Raw genomic sequence first — 17,339 nt, forward strand, 5'->3', positions numbered from 1 at the left:
CTCTATGACTAGTACGATTTAAAGGATTTACCTCTATTTCCCCTTTTGGGCCCCGCCCCTCCTGCCCCCGAGGACCAGAGCCAAAATTTATACAAGTTCTGTTCCATCCCCACAAGGATGTTTGTGGCCAAATTTGGTTACATTCCATTCAGAACTCTATGATAGTAGCGATTTAAAGGATTTACCTCTATTTCCCCTATTGGGCCCCGCCCCTCCTGCCCTCGAGGACCAGAAAAACTTTATACAAGTTCTGTTCCCCTTCCTCCAAGGATGTTTGTGGCCAAATTTGGTTACAATCCATGTAGAACTCTATGACTAGTAGCGATTTAAAGGATTTACCTCTATATCCCCATTGCCCCTCCTGCCCCTGGGGGGTCAGAGCCAAAATTTATAAAGTTCTGTTCCCCCTCCCCCTTGGCCAAATTTGGTTATAATCCATTCATATTACAAATAAAAAAATTCACTCTAAAATATTATAGTTTAATGAGAATAAGATTTGTATGGATTTTCAAAACACGCTAATGGGAAGTCTTGGTCAAAGCTTGCTATCAATATTTTTCATATTTTCTACATATCTTCTACATATCTCAATTATAATTCATTTACATTTGTAACAACATTTCATCAACCTAAACCATGGTATGGGTGTTAAGCTTTTTTCTGATTTAAAAGTTCAGTATGTTTTTATTTATCATTATGTTACACAGATACATGTATTATCTTTTATTGTCTGTTATAAGCCTTTTTACGATAACTACTGTCCTGTTTTTAGTGTATGTGCAAATGCTTTTGGATGGCAACTGGAATTTTATAATGAAATGGCCATTATACTGTCCCTGGTGCTTGATAGTTTTCTAGTCCTGTACATGAACTTGGTGTTATATATATAAATGAACGGGTTTTTTTTCTTCAACTTTGGACTACTTGCAATACAAGATATTTTCTGTATGAATAGGCAATTACGGATCTGATATTACTAAAAAGATGAATATTAAAGATATTAATAAGTTTGTTCTTGTTTTTTATTTATTTTTGCTGACAGTAGTTCAAACCACGAACAATTATAGATCCTTTACTTTCATCTTGTTAAATTAATATGTTAATTGTTTAACTGTACCCAAAAGAAATGTCTGTTCATATCCAAGTTATATTGGTGGTCAATTTAACTTTAAAATACTTTTATCTCGATGAAAGATGGTAACTAATGTCAGGATAACTATACATGTATATTTGCCGTTCAAAGGCACGAATATACTTTTATGGAGTTTGATTTGGTTTTATTAGTTTAATGTCCTATAGACAGCCAGGGTCGTGTAAGGACGTGCCAGGTTTGTCAGTTGTGGAAAGCTGGAGTATCCGGAGAAAAACCACCGACCAGCGGTCAGTACCTGGCAACTGCTCCACAAGGGATTTGAACTCGCATCCCAGAGATGGAGAGCTTGTGGTAATATGTCAGGACATCTTAACCACTCAGTCAACGCGGCCCCGGAGAAGTTTGTAGTGTATTGTTATATCAAGCAATTCCTGTATATTTAAATATTGAGAAAATATCCTATATGACCATACGATTCAATAGCATTTACCCATTTCCTATTATTTTACTGATCATGTATGTATGTTTTGTGTTGGAATCCCAAGTTGAGGTTTTGGTGCCAGTGTTAAAAAACTGTTACCATTAGCAACTGACATTGATTTCTACATGAATATTGGATTATAAGTGTCGTTTTGGGTATGGGTAATCATTTTAATAAAGAAAATTATGGATTTTGATACTGTTTTCTGTAACAACTGATATTGGTTTCTACATTAATTTAGGAATATAAATGTTATGATGGGTATGGACAATCCTTTCAAGGAAGAAAATGTAGGATTGTGATCATTTTAAGAGACCCAATTTTGGTGCTAGTGTTGAAATATACTGTTATAAGTAACAGCTGATATAAGTATTGTGCTGGTTGTGGACAATCATTTTACCAAAGAAAACGCTGGATTTTGATAATTTCAAGAGTTGATAAAATCAAGAGATGTGTACCGTTAGTTTCATAATAATGAAAAGAAATGTTTTCTGTTACACGTGGTACACGCTTATGATGTATTGAGACACAAACCTTTTGTTGGATATCACCAAGTTCATATATTCTACCAAGTTCAATGATCTGTCTGGCTGACCTTTTGAATACCGGAGTTTACCATATGTAAAAATGCAGGGAATACAACATCTGTATGAAATTACGCCATCCTTGATAGTGAAATGATATGGGTTGATTTAATATAACATGAATTAAAAAATTACAATTTTTCAATTCATAAACCAATTTTTAACAAAAAAAAAACAAAAAAAGATTGAGTAGAATGTTTTCCTTGAAGATGTTCATTGGTGTAGCATACATTTTGTAATCTATGGCCTAAATATAATACATTGTATTTGTCTTCTCTAATTTTCCTTCAAAATGATAGTTTGTGTGTGTAAAATTAATTATAAAAGGTAGATGGAATGTTTGATTCTGCTTTTAAAATAATAACTTTTATAGCCATTGTACATAAAACATCTGAAATTGAAAAATAATTTTTTGTTAACATCTTTTTAACAACTATTTCGGTGCTTGTCCTTAGTTGATCTAAAATGGCTGATGTAGCTATGGTGTTTTGAGAAAAAGCATTATTACATTGTCTATGTCTACAACGTACTGATTACAAAAAAAAGTGATTGATATATCGATGAAAAAGTTATGTGTATCCTGATAGTTGACGTACCACCACCTCAATCTCTTTATCTCCACTTTTTCAGCACTTTTGCACGCAAGTTTGTCAGACACTGCATAAATGATAGAGGCACTTTGAAAATTTATAACAGTTACCAGTGCTTAATTAACACAACTTTCGCTAGTAAACTGAATACCTGTTTCTATTTACATGTCTTTTTTACAAAGTTCTTATATTTTTTACGGGCTTTTTTGGCTTTAGATGCCTTTGAATCTTGTGCAGATGCCTTTGAATCTTTTATATGTGGATACTTTAATCTATATATTTTGTGTTCAGCTTTAAGATGTTTTTTTGTTGCTTTAACACCAAAACCATATCTTCTGGCAGTCCTTTTCATGGATGATAAGAGACCCTTCTCATATTGTGCTTGGTCCTCAACTGATCTAGGTTCTATAGGCAATAATTCAAGTTTAGCAGTTGTTGCTTCAACGACTACCACATTCATAGAAGCATCCTTTTTGATATTGTGTTGCTTTATGATATGCGTTCTGCAGGAAGCAAAATTTGGATGAAGTGAGTTACAGTAGGAACAGAAAAACAGTGTCACTGTATCTTTGTCATTTGTCTTTGTCCTAAATCCACTCAGACAGCCAGTACGCTCCCAGTGTTTATGAATAGCTGATGAACTATCAAATGAGAAATGACATTTCGAGCAAATGTTTGTAGTTGAGAACACTATGGTTCTAAAAGAAACCACATTTGCTAAGCCATAGCAGGTTGAGTTTTGATGGGAGTGACACATCTCATAGTGTTTTGCACATGTCCATATGGATTCGTGTATCTGGTTACAATCCTTCTCTGGACACATTGGCACAACCTGATTGACCAACGCAGCATGTTTACTTCTGGAAACCATTAGAACACTCTCTTTGATAACAGCTACAGCTATGCCAGTTTTTTCATCTGACATTTTTATTTTAGCAAAACTTGCTGAGTTATGTTTACAATCAGAGAAATGACACATCATGAATTTTTCTTCCTCTTGTTGTACTTTGTTGACCACAACATAACCACAATAATCACACACCAAACCTTGATGAAACTCGTCCTGAACCTTGTCCTGAACACGTTGCCTTTTAGATGGTCTATTGCCCACTCTATCCAGGCGATATATTTCAGGAGATTCATTGTTGCTGGCCATGGGATGTTTCCTTTTTGGATTTCTTTTATCTGTATTGCTTTCATTGGATGTCACTTTTCCAGTAGGCAATGATTCATCAAGCTCACTTGTTAGGTCAAACACCGCAGGATAATCGCCATCAGGAACTATTATCGTATTATCACGAGATCCTTCACTGGTGTAGTTCTGACCTCTTTTCTCATTTGATTCCTTGCCAAGGTGTCTGTCCCTTGAAGGATGACTTTTACTATTGCCTAATGCAGAACTACCTGCTGGTGAAGATGTGAAATCAGAGAAGCCGCATTCTGTGGATCCTAATGTGTCATTCTTCCATAATTCGTTATGAAGGATCCCAGTCCCTGTGTGGATTGAAAGCTGTGCACTTTCACCGGGAGAAGCTCCATGGTATTCATTGTACCCATCAGACCATGGAAAGGTGTATCTATACTTCAGAGCATCCTCATGCCACAAGTTGTTGTGAGGAACTGGTTTATATCTAGAATCAAATCCTCTGTTTCCATTTGAACTGACTCCACATTTATAAAGGACTCGTTTTATGTAAGGATTGTTTGAATTCCATATGCTTTTTGCTAGCCTGTCCTGAGCTCTGTGTATCATTTGATGAGGATAAGTACCCCGGTACGACATTTTCACAGTTATCCTTGCCATTCAGTCTGAATTTGAAGCATCTGGTAAGTAGTTGGACTCTGAATCACCTTCAATATAAATGGAAATAAAATTTTAATAAGAGATCATGTTACATTGGGACTGTTTTGCAATGTATTGTTAAAGTTAATTAGTTTCTATTAGTATAAAAATTCTAATTTCACTATAATTCTAAGATTAAATGTTTTAATAATTATCTTTCACTCAGAGTTCAGAAGCCAAATAATGCATATGATTACAATGGTTACATTTATAGGAAAGTTCAAAGAAAAACTGTACTATCTCCTGATACCCTCATAGATTTTTGTACATTTTGCCCTAAATCATATTTGCCCCAATTTGTTTCGCCCTTATTTATGAGTTTAAGGGTAAAACATCAATGTTGATTTCTGTCATATTTCAGGTGGGTTTTTCTAAAAAAATTGAATACCCAATTTCACCGTAGACACATTTCTAAAATTGAAAACAGAAATCAAAATGTTTGTATGTGATTTTCCCCTTGATCTCCTACATTGCAAAATTAAACAGGTTTTCCACAACCCTGCATATTGGTAACAATTACCCATTTGAGTAATCAAAACAATAAAAATTGTTATCAAAAAGGGCGTCATATTTTTCAAAATGCCTTACAATCTCCCAAACCTATCACAGTAGAAAATCTAAAAAAAATCTTTTAGTTTCAGATATATATGGATTTTTTTCTTCATTACAATTATCACAGCCATGCAGTAGAGTTTTTGTGTTAAAATGCGGGTGGGGAATATTAGAGTTATGTATATTGGTTATATTGATCTTTGTTCATTAAATAATGGACATATAAAAAAAATTGTGTTTTCCAATATAAACTTTAGTAAACTTGACCCACTCCCCAGGGAGTAAAGGGATATAATTCACAATTTTTGTAAAAGCCTTTAAGACCTTTCTATCTACGAAGAGTATTTGATTCTACAATATCTGTGAGTAAAGAAGATTTTTTTTTAATTTTTGTCAATTTTACCCCTTTTTGGCCCATCCCGTTGTGGTGGGGGGCATATAATTCACAATTTTGAATGGCCTTATTCCTTTGAAGGTTGATCTAAGGTGACCTAAAAAAAAGTCGTTTATGTGAAAATAACAAAAATGACATTTTTTACCCCGCCCCTCAGGACCTATCCTATAAGGATGCTACTAATGCATTATGAGTACTACCCTATGATAAGTTTAATAGAAGCAGTTTGTATGAAAATAGGCAACTTTTGACCCTGGGGGGGTTAGCCCACCATTTGCACAATTTTGATTCCACACCCTACCATTGCATTATGAATCTTATTCCATGCTTTAGTCTCAGTGAAGAGGTTGTTTATATGAAAATGGCCAAATTGATCCCTTATGGCCTCCCCCATCAAGCTCCCAAGGGGGTCAGTCCGATCATTTGTACATTTTAAGCTCAGTACCCCATAGAGACGCTTTCGAGTGAGGTTATGTTATGTGATTGCCGCTTACCATTAAAACTGCTGTTGGAAAGTACACCGAGTATATGACATGGTCATTGTGTCAAAAACGTAACACTTTTATGTATTGTATGATAATCTGTGTAGTTCGTTTGGTAGATTAAACGAGTCTGAAATGGACTGAACTTTAAATAACAATGGTTTGATGATTATTTGATGAGAAGGAAACAGCACAGCTCTGTAATGAGTGTTTCATTGTTGAAGTAAATTTGAAAATATTTATTTAAATTCGGTTAAATTTCGACCAGCGTTATGTAGAAGTCGATTGTTGATGGACTGACGGGTGCAGCGGAATCACATAAGCTCACCTAGGTCCTTCGAACCAAGTTAGCTAAAATAATTCGTGAAACTCATGGGAAAACAATCCTCTGACTAACCCCCCCCCTCCACTCTCTCTCCTCTTTCTCTAGCTACCTCTGAGTAATGAGCAGGAAAATTTAACCCAAACATTAATAACGTTAATTAGTTATATTGATGTAAGTATATATATCGCAAATTCCCTAAGTACCTAATTATGATTTCCTCCTTAACCTAGCTCCTGATTCTACAAAGTGTTTTCAATGGTTTGGCTGGTTCGAAAACCGAACTGTATGTAAAAATGTGGGGAATACATCTGTACGAAATCACGCAATACTTTACAGTGTTTTCATGAAATGGGTTGATTTACTATAACATAAGTCAAATTACAATTCATTGTTTTTATTCATTAACCATTTTTTAATAAACAAACAAAAAAGAGGGACATTTTCAAACATTCATATTTCTCTAAAACTTTTTCCTTGGAAAATGTTCATCGGTGAAGAATACATATTTGGTAATCACTAAATAGCCTAAATAGAACATTTTTCTTCTCCAATATTCCTTCAAAATGATAGTTTATGGAGTAAAATTATAAATTGTATATGGAATGTTTGGTTCTGCTTTCAAAATAATTACTTTTATAACCATTGTACATAAAACATATGGAATTGAAAAATAATGTCCTTTATACACCAGTTCCGAAACATTTTTAATATTTTGTTAACAACTATTTAACAACTATCGGTACTAAGTTGATCTAAAATGGTTGATATAACTATGGTGTTTTGAGAAAAAGCATAATTACATATCTAAGTCGAGGACAAAATAATTACAAAAACTGAGAGATTGATGAAAAAGTTATATATCCTGATAATCAATGTACCTCAACCACTATCTCCACTTTTTCAGTACAATCATGTACAACAGATTGTCAGAGGCACTGTGAAAAGTCAACTACCATATCTTACAGCATAGTTGGTAGTTGACATTGACATAACAGTTACCAGTAACATACTTACCACTAAAAACTCTAGCCAAGGGTATCCAGTAAGATACTCTGCCTTCAGGGAGAGTATTTCACTCAATACCCTTGCCTAGCGAAGTTGTTATCACCTGTTTCTATTTACATGTCTCTTTTATAAAGTTCTTATATTTTTTTCGGGCTTTTTTGGCTTTAGCTGGCATTGAATCTCCCATATATTGATACTTCATCTGATATTTATTTTGTTCGGTTCTAAGCTGTTTCTTTGTTGCTTTACCACCAAAACCATATTTTTTGGCAGTCTTTCTCATGGCTGATAAGAGACCTTTCTCATATTGTGCTTGGTCCTCAGCTGATCTAGGTTCTATAGGCAATAATTCAAGTTTAGCAGTTGTTGCTTCAACGACTATCACATTCATGGAGGCATCTCTGTTGATCTTGTGTTTGTTTATGATGTGCATTCTGCAGGTAGCAAAATTTGGATTAATCAAGTTACAGTAAGGACAGAAAAACAATGTCACTGTTGCTTTGTCATTTGTCTTTGTCTTAAATCCATTTAGACAACCAGTACGCTCCCAGTGTTTATGAATCGCTGATGAACTATCAAATGAGAAATGACATTTCGAGCAAATGTTTGTGGTTGAGAACACTATGGTTCTAAAAGAAACCACATTTGCTAAGCCATAGCAGGTTGAGTTTGAATGGGAGTGACACATTTCATAGTGTTTTGCACAGGTCCATATGGATTCGTGTATCTGGTGACAGCCCTTCTTTGGACACATTGGCACCACCTTATTGACTAACGCAGTATGTTTATTTCTGGAAACCATTAGAACACTCTCTTTGATAACAGCAACAGCTATGCCAGTTTTTTCATCTGACATTTTTATTTTAGCTAAACTTGCTGAGTTATGTTTACAATCAGAGAAATGATGCTTCATGATTTTTTCTTCCTCTTGTGGTACTTTGTTGACCACAACATAACCGCAATAATCACACACCAAACCATGACGAAACTCGTCGGAAATACATTGCTTTTTTGATGGTCTACTGCCCTCTCTATCCAGGCAATATATCTCGGGTGATATACTGTTGCTGAGATGTTTCCTTTTTGGATTTCTTTTATCTTTTCCAGTAGACAATGATTCATCAAGCTCACTTGTTAGGTCTACCAGCGCAGGATAATCTTCATCAGAAACTATAATCGTATTATCAAGAGATCGTTCACTGGTGTAGTTCTGACCTCTTTTCTCATTTGATTCCTTGGCAAGGTGTTTGTTCGTTGAAGGATGACTCTTACTTTTGCCAAATGCAGAACTCCCTGGTTGTGAAGAAGATGTGAAATTAGTGTAGCCATATTCTGTGGATCCTAATGTGTCATTCTGCCATAATTCATTATGAAGGATCCCAGTCCCTGTGTGGATTGAAAGCTCAGCACTTTCACCGGGAGAAGCTCCATGGTATTCATTGTACCCATCAGACCATGGAAAGGTGTATCTATACTTCAGAGCATCCTCATGCCACAAGTTGTTGTGAGGAACTGGTTTATATCTAGAATCAAATCCTCTGTTTCCATTTGAACTGACTCCACATTTATAAAGGACTCGTTTTATGTAAGGATTGTTTGAATTCCATATGCTTGTTGCCAGCCTGTCCTGAGCTCTGTGTATCATTTGATGAGAATAAGTACCCTGGTACGACATTTTCACAGTTATTCTTGCCATTAAGAATAGCATCCGGTAAGGAGCTGGACTCTTCAATCACCTTCAAAATATATAAAAATAACATTTAAATAGTTAGAGATAACTTAAAATGTTACCTTTCCCTTTCTGATTCTAAAATTAAAAAGGTTAAAGATGCTGCACTGCTGACAAATCAAAAACAAGAGCAGGATTTGATTTTTTCTTCAGATATAAAAGTGAAGTACTTCACACAATTACGGTGTAATACCACAATTGAAAAGTTCTGATTTTACTTCGAGACAAAATCTTAATTGCGCCCCAAAAAGTTCATAGCACTATGCATTATATGTAGTAGTAATTGTGCATCCATCCAAAGCAAAACAATTTATCTTACATTATGTTAGGTGTTAATTAAACATTCATTTACATGGCGACTGGGGAAGACCAGTGACACTGGAAAGGCAGTTGATTGCCAGGAAAGACTGGTGATGAGTACCAAGGGGCAGCTTCCCGAGGCACAGTCCTTGCGAGGGGACATCGAAGAAAGCTAGACAGTCAAGGGTAACAACACCCCTAGAGTCTTTCGAGAGGTGGAGAATGAGATGCTCAATCGGACAGATTTGACAGACACAACTAGGAACAGTCCAGGGATAACAAGACGGACCATTCAATCAACACTAAATTGAGGAACCGCAGAAACTAAGTGTAAATGTGGAAAGGTTTGCAAGAACATCAGAGGGTGAAGAATACATCAGTCAAGGTCACAATGCAGTCAAGGGACAACTCAGATACCGCGCACAACTGGGGTTGGTGAGACGAAGGAGGAACCAAGGCAGGAGACATATCAGTGCTAGGAGCCTCTCCCTGTCTGAATCATATGTTGACAAAGTCACTGAACTGGCTGAGGTATTTGAACTCCGGGATAGCCAATCCAGCAAACCTAGAGAGAGGATTGAATGGCCAAAGGCAGAGGAAGTGAGTACATGTATATGGAAGAGTTTTGATGATAATGTTGTTGCCATCCTGGAGACTACTCTTCCAGCGAATATAGAGAAGGTAGAGGGTATGTCAAACATCATCTACAACATCGGGAAAGAGCGATTGGGAGTGGTAGACAACTAAGGCGTGCCTAATAGACGGGAGAGGAAGATTCGACAGTGTCGTATGGAACTCAGTCAACTAAACAGACAATTTAGGAAAGCAACCGAGTATGAGAAATTGGAAATAGTGAAACTGACAGATGATGTAAGATCAGAGCTGTCAAAACTTAGGAGGGCAGAACGATTACGGAAGACAAAAGCAAAGAAGGAAAAGAGTAAGAGGGAATTTGTGAAAAATTCTTTTAAATTCACAAAAGAGTTGATTGGAGAAGAAAAATCGGGAAGACTCCATTGTTCTAAAGAGGAAGTGGAAAGACATTTGTGGGAGACACACAATAATCAGTGTGAGGAACCATTAGTCAAGTGCCCAAGAGAAGCAGATGTGGAACAACCGATAATACCCATTTATGAAAAAGAACCCTCATGGAAGAAAGTATCCGAAGTGTGTTAGGCCAGATCAGGATCCGCACCAGGCCCTAATGCATGCCTTACATGGTTTACAACAAGTTGTTGAGGAAGCTATGGCAAATGTTTAAAAGTTGTGTGGAAGAAAGGAGTGATATAGGAATGTTGGATGAAAGTTGAGGGATGCTTCCTACCTAAGGGAAAGGATGCAAAGACCATCAATCAGTTCAGGACAATATCCTTACTTAAGGTAGGTCCATACTTTTGAAAATCGCGCCAATTCATATGACGCTTATACCGGAAGTTGCGGAGGTTGTTTTGAATTCCAGAATGGTTTCCGATACACCACGACATCACACTTGGATATTTTTTCAATAGGTGAAAATTGTCTACATATAATATTGAATGTTTAAAATCATTAAATAAATCAAATAAAAGCAGTGAAGTGAAAATTATATGCTATCTCTGAGGTTTTTGCGGTCCCTGTCGTAAATGGGAATGGATTTTTAAACACCGGAAGTGCCGTTCGTCGCTATAAATCATAAGACGGGACCCGGCCGGACCGGAATTCTAAAAAAATCGCATACGGATTTCCTTTAAACACACAGTTTGGAGAAAATCATAAAAACAAACAGACATAAACCAGATATTATATCACAAAAACGTATGAACTGATGTGGAATGTTTTTTTGCGGCATGATTTTCAAAAAATAGTCAAATATAACCCATCTTAGCACTGGATGAAATGGGGGTAGGGTTGCGAGTTACAAACATCAAGCTTACAAAATTGTGAAATTTTGATCGAGGACCCCGTGTTTTTATATGATATTTGAAAAACATATTACCTTGGGCATATCATATACAAATATTGTGAAATTGACATGGGTTTTCATTTCCTTTTTGGCCTATTCATTGATTTTTTACGGGCGAAAATATGGCAAAACATGGTAATTACGTATAGAAACGGTCCTGGGAAATAACAAAAATTAGTTGGCATTTGTAAAAATAAAATAGTTTTGTATATTGTTCTATCGTAAGAAATTTAGGACAAAAAATCAACAGGATCGAGACTACATTCACCCTAATATTACAGAAAACATAATTTTATGAATTTTTCTATTTTCGGTCAGCAAATTTGCATGGATGGTATATTTCAAGCTCAAATATCTCAAAAAGTAGTTCGAGAACCCATTTATCTTTACAGATTTGAAACGGTCCTGGGAAATAACAAAAATTAGTTGGCATTTGTAAAATAAAATAGTTTTGTATATTGTTCTATCGTAAGAAATTTAGGACAAAAAATCAACAGGATCGAGACTACATTCACCCTAATATTACAGAAAACATAATTTTATGAATTTTTCTATTTTCGGTCAGCAAATTTGCATGGATGGTATATTTCAAGCTCAAATATCTCAAAAAGTAGTTCGAGAACACCCATTTATCTTTACAGATTTGAAATCTACATGAAAAATGCAAGAAAATAAGACCTGTTAGAAAAAAATGACATGGGTTTTTCCAAAAGTATGGAGCTACCTTAATGATGAAGGAAATATATTCCTTTTTATAATAGCCAGGCGCCTAGCAATAGCATCATACCTGGTCGACAACTAATACATCGACACATTCGTACAGAAGGCAAGTATTTCTTGATTTTCTAGGTATGTGGAACATGTTAACGTCCTCAGTCAGCTAATCAAAGAAGCAAAGAGGAGGGAAACGAACCTTGTAGTGGTATGGTTAGACCTGGCTAATGCTTATGGATCAGTTTCACATAAGCTTATTGAATCTGAAATGGATCTGTACCATTTGCCTGAGAAAATCAAAGACATTGTCAAACACTACATCAGCGACATACAGTTCTGCTTTATAGTAAATTAAGTGACTGTGGAGTGGCAACGACTGGAGAAGGGCATAATGGCAGGAAGTACCATATCGCCAATCATATTCATCATGGGAATGAGCCTGGTAACCAAGGCTGCTGAGAAGGAAGCGCGAGGTCCAAGGATGGACTCTGGAATATACCAACCTTCCTTGAGAGGCTTTATGAATGACCTGACCATAACGACAGCATCACATGAACAAGCTAGATGGTTATTGACCACGCTGTAGAAAAATGTATCATGGGCTCGCATGAAGTTCAAGCCTTGCAAGTCACAGAGCCTTGTCTTGAGAAAGGGACGCATATGCCAGATGAAGCTGAAAGTGCAAGACAAAGAAATCCCAACACTAGTCAACAATCCAATGAATCACTGTCAGATAACAATTTGATAAAGATGGCTCTATCACAGGCAAGATCATGGATGGAAAAGGTGGATTGATGGGGAACCTGGAAAGCTTGGATGTACCAACATGGGTTTTGCCAAGGCTGATGTGGCTGTTGCTGGTCTAAGAGGTCCCAGTGACGAAAGCGATGGCTTGGAGTCCAACCAGCTAAATGTGGGGGCAACTTGGAATGGAAGTCTGGATCCATCGTGTAGTGGATTGCCACCACTAATGACCCACCAACTGGAGGATGTCGTGGTTTAGGGTAGAAAACATCTGAGAATAGTTTGCGACCACCTTGATGACGATGGAGAGTGGAAAGTGAGTAACGAACAACAGGGATACCAGGATGATGATGCAGCATTAGATCAGCTGTAATTGTGTTATATGAATAAACACCAATTATTCTTTAAATGATGAGTTTCGTTTATGCTCAGTCTGTGTAGGCAGTGGAGCATCATTAATGATAATCTTTAACCCAGATTTCAGGACCAAAATGCATATGTTATATAAGAAAAATCAAAGAAAAACTTTCTTCCCCTTATACCCTGTTAGATTTTTAGCTCACCTGGCCCCATTTCCTTTAAATCGCTACTAGTCATAGAGTTCTGCATGGATTATAACCAAATTTGGCCACAAACATCATTGGGGGAAGGGAGACCAAACTTGCATAAATTTTGGCTCTGACCCCCCTGGGGGCAGGAGGGACGGGGCCCAATAGGGAAAATAAAGGTTAATCCTATAAATCGCTACTTGTCCAAGAGTTCTGTATGGATTATAATCAAATTTGGCAACAAACATACTTGGGAGAAGGGGAACAGACCTTGTATAAATTTAGGCTCAGACCCCCGGGCCACAGGAGGGACGGGGTCCAATAGGGGAATTAGAGGTTAATCCTATAAATCGCTACTTGTACTAGAGTTCTGCATGGATTGTAACTAAATTTAGCCACAAACATTCTTTGGGGAAGGGACACAGAACTTGCATAAATTTTGACTCTGACTCCCCTGTGGCAGAAGCGGTGGGGCCCAATAGGGGAAATAGAGTTAAATTCTATAAATCGCTTCTTGTCCTAGAGTTCTGCATGGATCTTAACTAAATTTGGCCAGAAAGATCCTTGGGGAAAGGGGAACAGAGTTTGTATAAACTTTGACTGTGACTCCCAGGGACAGGAGGAATAGGGCTCAATAAAGGTAAATTCTTTTAATCCCTACTAGTCATAGGGTTCTACATAGATTGTACCCAAATTTGGCCAGTAACATCATTGGGGAAAGGGGAATAGAGTTTGTATAAATTTTGGCTCTGACCCCTCAGGGGCAGGAGAGGTGGGGCCTAATAGGGGAAATAGAGGTAAATATTAAAATTCCTTTAGAAAAGAAACAATGAACCTGTATTCAGAACATAACTTGGCATTACAAACCAGGTGAGCGATACAGGCCCTCTGGGCCTCTTGTTGTAAATTGTGCCCTAAATCCTATTTACCCAGATTTATTTGCCATGATTCTGAGTTTTAGGGCAAAACATAAATGTTGATTTCTATCATGATATTTCAGGTGGGTTCAACTAAAAATTGAATGCCAATTTCACCAGACAAATTTCTAAAATTTTAAAAAGTAAACAGTGTGTTTGTGTTGTCTTGTTTTTTCCCCTTGATCTCCTACAATGCAAAATTAAATTGAGTAACATATCAATCTTATTAAAATTAGACTTGTAATTCTGTTCCACTACCGTGCTCTAAGATATGCTCCGATGCACGTTCTAACAACTCCCCTGTTCTGGGTCACCTCAGGATGACCTCTGTGGTTAGCCAATTAGCGTCTCGCCTATGGACTCTTCATTGTAGTTGTTTCTCTTGTAAGTGTAAAAGACTAACAGTACATCTTGATTCTAGATATGGGAATGGGGTCATGCTGAGATGAGTGACCCTAAAGAGGGAGTTGTTAGATTCATTCTATTTCATTTACATATTTCATTATTAGATGATATAATTTAAGGCAAAGCCAATTTGAGAGTGCAGAAGTCAATAAATTTTGTTTGTTTGTTGTTTTTTAACTATTGCCAAATAGAAACATATAAGTATTATGAATGCAGTTAAGATATCATGAATGCAGTTAAGATGTCAGTGTAAATAAAGGATTTCTAATGGTGAAAGAGTTATCTCACCTGACCAATCAAGAGATTGAACTCTTATCAATGTCATGTTTTTTGTGCTTATTGCTTATTGTGTGCATTTGACTTACTGTACTACTAGAAACCATTTTCATATTAGAATCATAGCCTTTCTGAATTACTGGCATTGAGTTTAATTATTGATTTATAACAAGAAAAACTAAATTTGACATAGAATATTTCTACTTTTACTTTAAACAAAAATACGTGACTGCAGCCACAAAATATATTTCAATGTCATTCTCTATTGCCAGGTGGAAACTTCCGAAGTAAACAGTCACGTTTTACAGCTTTTAAGTTAAGATTCAGGACAAAATGTATATGTCATATTAAGTGAAGAATCAAATTGGAAGGTTTATCTTTCACTTATGTTTTATTTTGATTTTTAAAAAAGTATATTGTCTGTGATTTCTATTTCTGGTTTACGAAAAAGTTTTCCATATTGTCTGTGATTTCTATTTCCGGTTTACGAAAAAGTTTTCCAACTCTATATAAATATGGATGATTTACATAGATTAATGTTACCGAGACATCTTTGTCACAAGAGTTCGCTTGCGCATGCGCTTCTTTGGCCCTTTCGAGCTGCGCTCTTTATTAATTAATATCCTTCCAATTTTCCAAAAAAATCTTTGAACCCCTCCCCCTCTCTCTTCTCTCTTTCTGTATAGAGGATTCCGCTTATTTGAATAAGTCATTTTCCAGAAGAAAATATGAAAATAACCGGAGTATTCGAATAGGCGGAGATGACATTTTGCACCTTTGTTTGACCTCACACATATGTATATGAACAGGCAAATAGATATTGTTTCGTTTACTTGATAAATACGTAAATTATTTACACTTAAAACGAAAAACAAGTAATTATTTTCGAAGTTGTAAATCGATTTTGATTGTTTAATAACAAAAAATATTCCAATATTAGATTCTTGTTTACGTTAGATCGACACGTGAATATTTGAGAAACAGCTAAACGATCGATATCAAATGCAATAACCAAACAGGATTGAATTTGTGTCTACCATTCTGAACCTAAATAGGTCTAATAAACAAATTTACGTACATTTGCCTGGCAAAATGAACTTACGATTGTGATTAAACTTCAAAGTGCCGATCAACTAAGAGTGTTGGGACCGATCAACTAAGAGTGTTGGGACCGCAGAATTTTATGCAAATAACCGAAATATTCAAATAACCGTTATTCGATTATGTGGAGTCCTCTGTATATAGGTATTTTGGGAAATACAACCCAAGCATTATAAACATTAAATAGTGTTATTGATATAAGTATATAGGAAATACCCCGGTTCCTTAATCATTTCCGTATAAACCAGGGCCGTTTTCGTTTATTCGGAACAACCAGTTTGACCGTTTGTAAAAGTCTGTATTTCAAGTATAAATCCTGACGGACCTGCAGTTTATGATACAGGCCTGTGGGGGTTTGTCAAGGCTCTAGCTGCAATATTGTAGCTCAAAAGACTTTAAGACAGAGAATGGTGCCGTCTTTAGAGCTACAATTGGTGTCTATTACTGCTAATGGAGCAAAGTAATGATTATACAAATCATTATAAAACGTTTCTATGCATTTTATCATACGTTTTTGATATCGCTTACCTACTAGGGAATAAAATTGAACTATATAAAATATCAAATTCTCATCGATCATTATTTTTTACATAATACATTTGAAGGTCTTTCAGAAGGGAATTTACACGGCAAGTCCACAAGTTTTGAATTTGAGGTCGCGTGAGCGGTACGGTATATATTATGAATGGTAGTTAAGTTTGTTTTAGACAAAAACAATATGTAAATGCATGTATACGCTTAAAATAATTGGAAATCTACAAAAAAAGTATAGAAAACTATGCCCGAGCGATTTTCGGAGGCAGTGCTCCACTACGACACATAGGGACCAATTCGTACCCGGCCGAAAGGTGTAGTAGGCCGGGTACGTATATTCGTTCTATCAGGCTCGTCTGAAAACAATATAAAATCACCAGGTCCGTCTTTAATTCATAAACGAACAACTAGGTCCAACCAGTCAAACCGCATAATCGAAAACGGTCCAAGTTCAAAGCTTAGTTTCTGTTTCGGTTCGAAGTAGCTTTTCCGCTACAACAGTAGCTAGGACCATTAACCTTATATTGACTGTGTATTTAGCTGTTTATCTCTGTGAATACATTTGAACCGAATATTGGTAATGAACCGAAGTGTTAAACATCGACAAGACATGATTTACTTTTACGAATAGATATGAAAAAATGCCAAATACCTACGTGTAACTCGTGAACATCGTGCCTTTAGATCCGGAAGTTGCAACATTGTTGGACGGGCGATAACTCTGCAACAACTTCCGCAAATGAAAAAGCCGGTTCCCGGTTCAACGTGAGGCTCACAACG

General features: G+C 36.4%; 2 protein-coding genes across 2 annotated transcripts; both read right to left on the reverse strand.

Annotated features, from left to right (window-relative positions):
* Positions 1-445: 445 nt before the first annotated feature.
* Positions 446-17,281, reverse strand: LOC138318078 (uncharacterized). Its single transcript, XM_069260160.1, has 2 exons — positions 17,212-17,281; positions 446-4,599 (listed from the first exon to the last, which is right to left on the reverse strand). The coding sequence occupies exon 2, from the start codon at positions 4,550-4,552 to the stop codon at positions 2,906-2,908; it is 1,647 nt and encodes a 548-aa protein (XP_069116261.1). The 5' UTR covers positions 4,553-4,599; positions 17,212-17,281; the 3' UTR covers positions 446-2,905.
* On the reverse strand, positions 6,723-17,290 carry LOC138318079 (uncharacterized). The gene is made up of 2 exons (XM_069260161.1): positions 17,216-17,290; positions 6,723-9,085 (listed from the first exon to the last, which is right to left on the reverse strand). Exon 2 carries the CDS (start codon positions 9,055-9,057, stop codon positions 7,459-7,461), a length of 1,599 nt encoding a protein of 532 aa, XP_069116262.1. The 5' UTR covers positions 9,058-9,085; positions 17,216-17,290; the 3' UTR covers positions 6,723-7,458.
* Between the last annotated feature and the right edge of the window lie 49 nt (positions 17,291-17,339).

This window comes from Argopecten irradians, chromosome 3 (assembly GCF_041381155.1).
Source record: "Argopecten irradians isolate NY chromosome 3, Ai_NY, whole genome shotgun sequence".
NCBI lineage: Eukaryota > Metazoa > Mollusca > Bivalvia > Pectinida > Pectinidae > Argopecten > Argopecten irradians.